Raw genomic sequence first — 10870 nt, 5'->3', positions numbered from 1 at the left:
CTTTTGCAAGTCCCGCGACACGCGGGGAATACGCGTACCACTCGCTGCGGAAATCGCACTGACGTCGAGTGCGTAAGCGGTTCGCTGCAAAATAATGACGCAGCGGTTTTCGCATTGTCGAACACCGACGATAGGCTCTGCTGATTGCGCCGAATCTTGAAATTCCTCAATTCTACCGCACACTGTTCTAAAGATCCGCATCATCCGCTTCCGACATGGTGGATTTGGTCGAGTAGAGCGAAAGTTTGCCGGCCGTTGCTTACCGATCCGAATAAAAATTTTTACGAGGAAAATCCTCCATCGCGGATGTGTGATTTCGCGCATCCGTTCGAAGAACGTTGTCGCAGACTCTGCGCGCTCTTTAGTCTCAGGATGTCGCGCAACTTTCCGTGAATCCTCTCGCTTGCCGCGACAAACACACTCGCTAAAAAATCAGACGTCTGGTCGCGAGTTGACGGTGTACCAAGGAGTACAGACTTATCTTGATATCCAAGAGCGGGCGCGCGTATTCGGTGATCGGATGGATCACAGAGAAGCCGCCGTGTTGACGCAGGAAACGGAAACTGACGGAAACAAAGCCTCGGCAAACAGACGGCATCTCACGGGGAACGTTACGACGGCAAATAACGCGCGTCTTTTCTCTCTCTCTCTCTCTCTCTCTCTCTCTCTCTCTCTCTCTCTCTCTCTCTCTCTCTCTCTCCCTCTCTCCCTCCCTCCCTCCCCCCTCTCTCCCACCTCGGTCGCCGCTCGCGACAAATATTGTCACATCCGCGACGACAATGACGAAGACGACGGTGACGGCGACGGCGGCGGCGGTGACGGAGGAGCAAGAAGACGAGGAGGAAATATCACCTCATTTCGGGACTAGGGAAGCCGACCGATAGATTAAGGCCCCGCGCCGCGTGAACGTCATCACTCCTTCGCGCGCGCGCCTTCGTATAACGCGCGAACGATAACGAGGACCAATCGAGACAGGTCGAATTAGCAGGTAGTAGGTCCAAACACACAGACACACACGCATTCGCACGTGCGTGTACACAGCGACGTGAGAAAGAACGGTCGGCGTCGATCTCGAGATAGCGTAATCCGAAAGGAAAATCGTGAAAAGCCGTGAACTCTCTCTCTCTCTCTCTCTCTCTCTCTCTCACTCTCTCTCTCACTCTCTCTCTCTCTCTCTCTCTCTCTCTCTCTCTCTCTCTCTCTCTCTCTCTGTCTCTCTCTCTCTCTCTCTCTCTCTCTCTCTCTCTCTCTCTCTCTCTCTCTCTCTCTCTCTCTCTCTCTCTCTCTCTCTCTCTCTCTCTCTCTCTCTCTCTCTCTCTCTCTCTCTCTCAGGTCGCTCTCGGACTCGGGCTTCGGAAGCGAAGGGTCGCCGGATTCTGGGTTTACGGACGGAAAGTTTGCTATTGAGAAAGGCGAGAGGGGTAGGGGAGGATTGTTTTTTAAATTTTTCCCATTTCTTCGTAGATGAGCTGCGACGACGCGTTATCGTTTCTATGTTGAATGACGATAAAAAAGATATGGGGTGGCGAGCGGTTTCTTCGGTTGTTTCGAGTCCGCAGTCTAAATGTACCTATCTCGGAAATGCACGTTTTTTAGGATATTATTTGCCCTGCATTATCTCTCCGTGTGCGTCTTTCTTAGAATCAATATCGAAGCGATCTAACTGGCTCGATAAGCGAGAAACGAAGAAACGAAGAAGCCATTTCCCGATTACGAAAGCATTATCATCTTTTGGTTGAGTCACTGAGATATATCTATAGGATTTTAATTAAACACGGACGATAAAGCATGGGAAAGACACGGGAAAAAACCGTGTCTACAAATCGGGGAGAAACTCATCTCTCGCGCCGTTCTCTTTCTCTTTTCTCTCTCTCTCTCTCTCTCTCCCCCCCCCCCCTCTCTCTCCTCCCTCTCTCTCCCTCTCTCTCTTTTTCTCTTTCTCTTTCTTTCCGTGGATCGTTTAAGAAGTGTCAAGCATCAGCAAGACACTTCTCGAATAGAATCCGAGTTGTCGACTACGATGATAAGTGTCGCCGGTAATGGCGGTCACATCAAAGCTTCACTCACGCTCCTCGCCGGCGTAAAGTCGCGTAGATATACGCGGCTATACCTCTAATGGAAGATGTGTGTATGTGTGTGTGTGTGTGTGTGTGTGTGTGTGTATGCACACACGACAATGTTTCGTATCTCTTAATGGCCGTTTCACAACCATTTCATAAACGAACGAATTTTGCGTTCCGGAATACCATTAAACGCGCGCGAGCTGTGACACACGCTGTGCGTGTGCGTGCGCGACAACTTTACAATCGTTTAAATAAAGATCACATTAAAGATACGAGCGCTTGAACTCTCTCATTGAGACTTTATTGCCGGATGTATTATACGTGCGAGAGACGTCCGCTTGGACGGGAGACACGTAGAAATGTAAAAGACGCTTCAAAAGTCTGCTTAAAAGTGACGCAAACGTAACATTTCATTTTTCACTAGTAGGACACGGCCGACATTGTCGTTATCGTCATTATCGTAATATCTCGCAAGTTGTAATCGTCGCGCGATCCTCCCGAGGCTCTACGTTTCTGCGGTCGGACGCTGATATGTAAAAAGGAAATTGGTGACTGTTATCAATTTCGGCTTTCACCGCTAAAAGGACGCGTAGCCGTCATTTATGACACCTTAACCTCTTCTCGCGAGGGTAACAGTGATTCATATACTGTGTACATCGCCGGCCCACACCCTCGGATTTGTTGCCGGCTTTTATTACGCGTTATCTCCCGCGCTCTCGTGCGCTTGTTTTTGCGAAGAGAAAAGCCGTTGACGCTGTAACTCTCCGGGGATTAAGCCGGATACTTTGCTGCACAGTTTACACGCACCGGTCCCTCGCATCATCGCCGAGCCGAGTCGATCGGGAGACCGTTTGAATTCGAACAAGTGATCCCCCCGTGCTCGGTGATATTCCCGGCTGTGAAACTTTCCTTCCTCATCGCAAAGCATCGGGAAAGCTCGCGATGCAGCCGCGCGCGAAATCCCACGAGTGATAAACTCGCAGCGGTGTGAGCGAGACCTCATATCTCGTGGGGCCCCCGAGAGGCACCGCGAAGAATTCGCTCGCATATAATGGGCATAGGACGAACCCGAGAAGAATCGCGGACCAAAGCCGCACCTTCCGCTGGCCACGTATATGTATGCTGGCAACGTGCGCGCACATTATAATACTCCGCCCGCGAACGTTACGGCGACCACCATAATGCCGGACGCAATTTCGATCTCCTCCTCGCGCACGCAGACGCGTTACTTCCGGTCGCTATGCGAAAGCGCATCGCCTCTCTCTCTCTCTCTCTCTCTCTCTCTCTTTCTCTCTCTCTCTCTCTCTCTCTCTCTCTCTCTCTCTCTCTCGCATGTTGGCCAAGTATAAACCATGTAAAGTGATGAAACCAACTCAGGCAGATATGATCTTTGAAGTACATCTCAATCCAATTAGTCGGCAATAATGAGAATGACAAATCGGCAAGATGTACCGTCGAGGCCAGAGTAATCGAGAAGATTCCTATTTTTCGGCATCCACGTCGAGTCCTGCCCGTAGTCCTCTCTTCGTAGTACCTTCGTAAGCTCGTGCGTGCGCGCGCCCGTTGACACATCCACACGAGTGTGTACACGTGCGTGCGTGCGCGCGCGCTCTCGGTGCGTAAAGCAAAGCGTGACGTGTGTCGCTCGCGCAGGCAGGAATTTGCCTTCGCGGCTTTACCGGATTTACCGAGACACCTCGTGAAACACGCCCATGTTTGACTTGGCTTTTGAGTTACGCCGAAATTTTCACAGAAAGTCACCGCCGTCTGAAAGACCGACACGCCGAAGCCGCGCGACCGGCCGTAGCAAGCAAAAGTAGAAGGAAGACGGCGGCGGCGAGGACGAGGAGGCGCCCGTAGTACGTAGAACTTATCCGTGTAACGACGACGTTGTCGGGCCGCGCCCGACATGCACGGACCGAATAGATTGTTTGTCGATTTTTACTCACCTTCTCCTCCTCCACCTCCGTTCCTTCCCCCGCCGTAAAGCCGTCCGGCGGAACCAGCTCGTAAAACGTACGAGTCGGGCTGCGCCGGCGGCACGCTACGCGTTTATGTGCAAACAAACTGCCTCTCGCCCGAGTAATTCGCTCGTTTCCGATTGAAACGGAAGTTCCTTGTCGATGAACTCGCCGATTCGCGGAGATCTCCTCTTGCCTTGCGATCGTAAAGTTTTTCCGGCGCAACTGCATCGTCGCGCGAATACAGTTGCATCCTCGAGATCGTTTATATTTCAAAAATATTTCCAACGATTTTTACATTAAAGTTTGGCCGGAAAAAATGATTTTTCGGGGAAAGATTTTAGAAAAGACACGGCATATATGTTTATTATTTTGCGTCTTTGAGTGTTTTTGGTGTTTCGCGTGAAGCCCGTAGTATTCTCTCGAGCTTTAGCTCGTTAGCGAAAAGAAGAGAGAATGGGAAAAAGAAAGAGATGAAAGATCGAGCAATTAGTTTGCAGACACACTACAGAGTTATCTTATCTTTCTTTATTCATTTATATGCGCTGTTTGAACCATAACACATGGGTGGTTTCCGTCACACACACACACACACACACACACACACACACACACACACACACACACACACAAGGTGTCTTTTTCACGTAGGACTAAGATAACACAGTGAACACTGTCAATATGCTAAAAGCTGACTTAAAGACATATTCCAAGTCGTACGTCTTTACACGCGCGGGTTTTCGGCTTCTTTGAAATTATAAATATTTAAATCTCCTCTGTTTTTCCAGGAGAAATTTCTCCCCTTATTGTACTCTCTGACCTTTCGTTTAGCTGCGTTATTTAAAAAAAAACTAGAAAGATTAGTTAACCTGTTGTTGAGTAGCAGTAAAATAAAAAGTTGTTGGATTTGCCGTTGTATTTGACGATAAAAAGCTTCTCTAAAATGTCGGAAAATTGTAACATGGCTTTAAATGGCATTAAAAACAGTGGCGGCTCGTAGCGGACTCTTCGGGACCAAATCTTAGAATGATTGTCTGTCCGCTAGGCAGGCCGTTTAACAGCCTACTTGGCGTCATCTGGCGAAGTTGCGGGGAAATCGATGGAGAACGGGGTTCGAATCTTGGTGGAGCGAGGTTCGAATCTTGGCTGAGCAAGGTTCGAATCTTGGCTGAGAGCAAGGTTCGAATCTTGAGTGAGCAAAGTTTGAATCTTGACTAGAAGTATGGTTTGAGTCTCGACTACCGATACAATTAATTTCAAAGTCTCCGCTACGAGCCGCCACTATACTGAATGAGCGACTGAGAAGTGTAATTCACCGACGAGATACTACATTTAAAGACTGTTGGTCTCTTCGATCCCCCTCGGTTGATACGAAAATTTACCCAGGACTGTCAGTCTTTATATTACCTTGTCGGTGATAATAGGTGATAATATGCATGCATGCGATTGCATGATGAACGAAGGGCGGGTTTATTTTCGATTATTTTTCACGACCAAACAACGGGTTAAATGATATTTTCAAATAGCACGTGGCTCAAATTGCAAGTCAGACTGATCTCATTTGTTAAGTGGTACAGTTCAACGATAGATTGGACGGATGTTTTATTTCCTACGGTACAAGGTCTGTAGCAGGTCGAATGAATTAATCTGTTACACCGCTCTTTGTTGCCGTTTTTAATATTTTTTATTCCATTTCTCTTAATATATAATTTACAACTTTGCTCTTAACTGTCATATAAATCTAAAAATATAGATACTTATACAAGATGTAATCTGATAACGTAAAAAATAACAGGAGATTAATCGCTCGCACGTTTAAAGTTTACGGCGTATGCGACTTTCGTTGTACGTAGTACATTGTACATTGTATATATCACTATACATTAGATTTGTTGACAAAGGCACCGAATGTTACTTTCTCCTTCCTCTTTACTGCTCTTTTCCACTTCTTTTCTCTTTCGTTTCTTCTTTTTCTTCGCACATATATCACACCCATCCATACACACACACACACACACACGCACGCACGCACGCATGCAGCACTCTATGCACACACAAATATACGCAAAATGTCATTCGCTCTTTCAAATGCACATACACACAAAGAATTACGTTCCTGTCTTAGCGTATAAATTGCTAAAATTACCACCTTGTAAACAATCTGGCTCGGATCCAAATGCATAGTTTCACTGGGCACTTGTAGGCACCAAATAATGTTTAAATTGAACACGTTGATTTGATACATTGAACAAATTATGAGGCAAACTACTACAAAGAACAAGTTGTGAAACGAAAATGACGTTCACAGTATCTCTCTCATCTTTTTGGTACGACAGCCAACCAGAGTCTCGACAGTCGCTCAGCGCGTTCGCCTTTTCTCATTTTGTTAGTTTTTTATTTTCTCAGTTTGTTATTAATTAAAGGGTGACTTACATCTCAAAATGGCAATCAAGTTTGATGCACGTCGATATATATATAATTGGTTTGTGAGAAAACGTAGAGTATATATATATATATATATGTATTATACATATATGTATATATATATACATATATACATTATATATATACAGTATATATATATACACATATATACATATATATACATGTATACATATATGTATATATATATGTGTGTATATATATATATATATATATATATATGAAAAAGCTTAGCACATAAATGCTGTCGCGACTGTCGTCTGGTTAACCTTATGCGGCAAGCACCTGCCGTACCGCAAGGATCAATAATCACTTTGCATCATTTGCATCATGCGTCCTAATGTTCGTGGAACAATTCGACGGAGAAAAATATCGGAATTCCATGTTCGTTTTCAAAGACTCGTGCGCGTGATACTTAAAATAGTAATTACATTTATTACCGTTACACGCAGTATATAAAACATTATGAGACGAGACAGTGCGCAATCGCGCGTACGTGGGAGATATTACACACATCAGGTATTCGCAAAGTATAACATCTTCCCGACATGACAGTTCCGTTTCACACACAATTCAGATCACGTGGACGCAAGTTGAGCGTAATGAAATTCAACTTGATTGCATTAGATTCTCTCTCTGTAATCGCGACTACGTACTACACCACTCGTACGTACTCTCGACCGAATGCGAGACTTAATTTAACGCAATTAAATTCCATTTCTCTAATGTAGTCTCGTCTCCGCGAAACAAAGCGTCGATGGAAACAGACGGGAGAAGGAGAGAATTTGTACTCGGAGGCAGTTTCGCGCTGACCGAAATTCCGCGGCATTCGCGGGGCGCAATGAGGGAGGTCGCGCCATGTCGCGCCATGTCCTGGCATTTATTCATTGTTACGAAATTATTCGATACAACAAGATCGCTGTATCTCTCAAGTGCGCTGCTCTCTCGTGACGCAACGGTCCCCATCCAAAGACGGCGGGCGGGGGGGAGGCGGGGGGGAATGCACACATCCTCCTCGTACCGCAATTCTCTCGCATCTTTCACAGCGACGACGCGCAGCGATAACGCACAGTCGCGTCCGAATGATCTGCGCATTCGAACGCGAGTCGAAATTCGATTCGAATCACAATGGACACCTTGAAAACGACAATCTACTTTTTGTAACACGCTCCACCGACGCTCCTCCGCTCGCTCGTTTGCGCGCGCACGGACACTCCTTTGAGATCCACCGAAGGGAGGACGGGAAGGGGGGAGGAGCACGGCACCCCTTTGTGCGTGCCGGCGCATAGGCCGAGAGGATCGTCCGCCGCGCCGCGGTCGAACGGTGTACAATTCGGGTTCCACAAAAGGACCATTAATGCTTCTCTTCCGTGGCCAGTGAGTAGGTGGATGGATGCGACGAGGCGCAGAACGGCAGAGTGGGGGAGGGCGAGGGGAGGCTCAGGAAGAGAAAAAGAATATACCGATGCGTGGCATTCGTCTAGGGACGGAATATTTTTAGAAGGGAGAAAGCGCGGGAGCAGAAGCCGGGAGCCAGGTATTCCGCGCGGGCGCGCCGATCGAGCAGGTACAAAACCGTGTACTGCACCTGCCACCGTACCTGTGCCACGGTGGCACGGGTTATTATCCCGACCACGAAATTTGCATTATCCCCACCGTGTCGCCGCGACGCGACGGCTAAGCGAGGACAAAAGAATATGTAGACTGACGAGGCGGCTGCTCTCCGTAAGACTGTCGTCTCTCTCTCTCTCTCTCTCTCCTCCTCCTCCTCCTCCTCCTCCTCCTCCTCCTCTCCCTCCCTTCCCCCCTCCTCTTTTCGCGTCCGTTACGTCGTTGTCGCGATCGCGATCGCGACTTTGCGCGAGAGCATCACCGAGGAATACCCTCGGCGAACCTCCCTCGGACGAGACGCTCAGGCACATTTTTGGCATTTTTGCGTTTCATGCGCGCAGCACATTGATTTCCACCGAATGCACGACAATTTCCTCTCCAACTTTGGACAAGTCGAAAGAAGATGCGATTCCTAACTGTGTGTGTGTGTGTGTGTGTGTGTGTATATGTGTGCCTTGCCCTTTTTTTGGTTTTCTACCGGACGCGCTTTTATATGTATAACGTGAGTTATACATAACAAAAGTTAACGTTCGTCTCCGAGTGACAATCGTGGAAATCGACGTGCTAACCGTCCCGTTTTCTCATTGCTTTTTTCCTCGCCATTCACATCGATCTTTCGGAACGTGACCGTTTGGCCATAATCGAGAGGATTATGAGTTTTATGAGTCCAGTAGTCCAACTATTTCGGAATCTAGCACGTCCCACGAATTCGTCGTGGGAATCGCGCGCGAAGATCTCGTCGGTCTTTTTCTAATTCTTACTAGACTGTATAAGACGTCCCATCGTACGCGACGAGAAGGCTGTCGTGCTGAAACAATCCCTACTTTGTTCACCTCGAAGCGATCGGTCTCTCCTCCTTGTCGCTCGGTGCTGACGTAACGCTCGCAAACTGTGGAGGAAGGCTGTCAAACGCCACCGTGTCAGCGCATCTATCGGCGCATTATGTCCGCGATGGTGAAACCTTGACGCGCTGGTGCTGGTCTGGGCGGAGGTAGCGGCTGCGGTGTAGGCGCCCTCGGTGGTCTGGCGACTTCCTTCTCGCGTTCTCTGTTGCGTTCTCTCTCCCTGCTCTGCTCCATCTCTCTCTCGCGTTCGCGCTCCTGCAGCTCCAACAGCATCCTGGAAGGACCCGGTGAGCCGAGTCTTCGCCGATAAGACGTGAGAATGAGCGGTGTCGGTGGCGGCGGGAGAGCGGTCGGTGGGTTCTGAGTAACCGAGTGAGCCACGGAGCCGCCGCTGGTGACCGTCGACGGCTTCACCGCGGGCAACAGATCTCTTCTGATCTGTAGCTGAGGTCTCTGCGGTAACGGTAACGGTGGTGCTGGCGCAGGTGCTGGCGCCGTGGCCGCGGCCGCTGCTGCTACGGCCGCGGCCGCGGCCGGCGGCGGTGCCGAAGGTCCCTGCGGAGGGTATCCGGAGGAACTCGATGACGACGCTGGCGGTGCTGCGGACGCGCTGCTCGACGCTGCGGACGTCGACGAGGAGGACGAAGGTCCCGGCTCGGGACAATCCTCCTCTGGACTGTCGTCGTCCCTCAGCGCCTCCTCCAGCGCCTCGGGAGGGACATCACCGACGGCGTGGGTCAACGCGTGTCGCCTCAGGTCGCAATTCCTGCGGAACACTTTTCCGCACGACGTGCACTCGTACGGCTTGTGATCCGTGTGCGTGAGGAGATGGGTCTTGAGGTTGCTGCGCTGGTTGAAACTCCTGGCACAGACTGGACACTTGTGCGGAGATTCCTCCATGTGCAGGATCTTGTGGACCGCGAGGGTACGGCTCTGGCAGAAGCCTTTCCCGCATTCGCCGCATTTGAACGGCTTTTCCTTACTGTGGATGTACCTGAGGGGAGTGAAAAGAGAAGAGATGATAATCTCGATAAACTACAGCGTTTGTTTCCTACCACCGAGTACAAAACTCGTGCTCCCCCTTCTCCCTGACGTTCATTGTTCATTGTTCGGAATTAGATACGAAAGATACGACGCCTGTTGTACCTGTGATCCCTAAGATGATCCTGTCTCCTGAACGCCTTACCGCAGATGTCGCAGGAGTACGGTCTCTCGTCGGTGTGCGTTCTTTCGTGAATAAGAAGGTTGTACGATTTCGTGAATTGTCGATTACAAAATTTACAAATGAACTGCTTCTTCGGCCTCGACGCCCTGCCGGGCGCTCTGAGCAGTCTCCGATCTAGGTGCTGGTGGGTCAAGGGTCCACCCGTAGGATAGAGACCGGTGCCAGCTGGGAAGGGGCCACCGAACACGGGATAACCGGGTGGCTCGAGAAGAGGAGGTGGTGGCAGCAGGAGCGCCCTCGCCGCCAGTTCCTTCCTCTTGTCGGCCATCATCGCCATGATCTCGTAGCTCGACGAGGTCTTTCTGGCCACCGAGGACTCTGGCCCGCCGACTTCGTGCTCCGAATTCGTTGACGACGACGAGGAAGGCGGCGGCCCGGCCAAGTGTGCGTGCATTTCGCCCGGATAAGGCGTGAGATGCAGTCTCGAGGGTACCACGGGTACGAAGGCTGACGTCTCTCGAGGGTGACCCAGACTGGACACCAGTTGACGGTGATGGTGGAAGGCAGCGAGAGCGCCGGTCGGATCGTACCCTCTCGATGTCGACGCCGCGCCAGAACTGGAGGACGACGCGGCTGCGGAAGAGGGCCCTGACCTTGGAGGCGGTCCAAGAGCCAGGTCCCGACCTCTGCTCGTCTCCTCCGAGACCGTGGCCGAGGCCGACGTAACTACAATGTCGGTCGACATGCCGATTGAGCGCCTGAGAGAGAGAAAGAGAGAGAGAG

The 10870-nt window shown here is 49.9% G+C and overlaps 1 protein-coding gene across 3 annotated transcripts in view; it reads right to left on the bottom strand.

Moving 5' to 3' along the window:
• Positions 1 to 6664: 6664 nt before the first annotated feature.
• The window catches only part of LOC105192707 (brother of odd with entrails limited), a 7370-nt gene continuing 3164 nt past the window's right edge, over positions 6665 to 10870 (bottom strand). For all 3 annotated transcript variants that reach the window (XM_025299779.1, XM_011157004.3, XM_011157005.3), the window contains exons 3-4: positions 10069 to 10845; positions 6665 to 9916 (exon numbers count right to left, since the gene is read on the bottom strand). In XM_025299779.1, coding sequence (XP_025155564.1) covers positions 9007 to 9916; positions 10069 to 10832 — 1674 coding nt within the window. In that variant the 5' untranslated portion in view covers positions 10833 to 10845 and the 3' untranslated portion in view covers positions 6665 to 9006. The remainder of the gene's footprint in view (positions 9917 to 10068; positions 10846 to 10870) is intronic.

The sequence above is a fragment of the Harpegnathos saltator genome, unplaced genomic scaffold (genome assembly GCF_003227715.2).
Source record: "Harpegnathos saltator strain DR-91 unplaced genomic scaffold, Hsal_v8.6 scaffold293, whole genome shotgun sequence".
Classification (NCBI taxonomy): Eukaryota; Metazoa; Arthropoda; class Insecta; order Hymenoptera; family Formicidae; genus Harpegnathos; species Harpegnathos saltator.
This window is presented reverse-complemented; position numbering and strand designations above follow the sequence as displayed.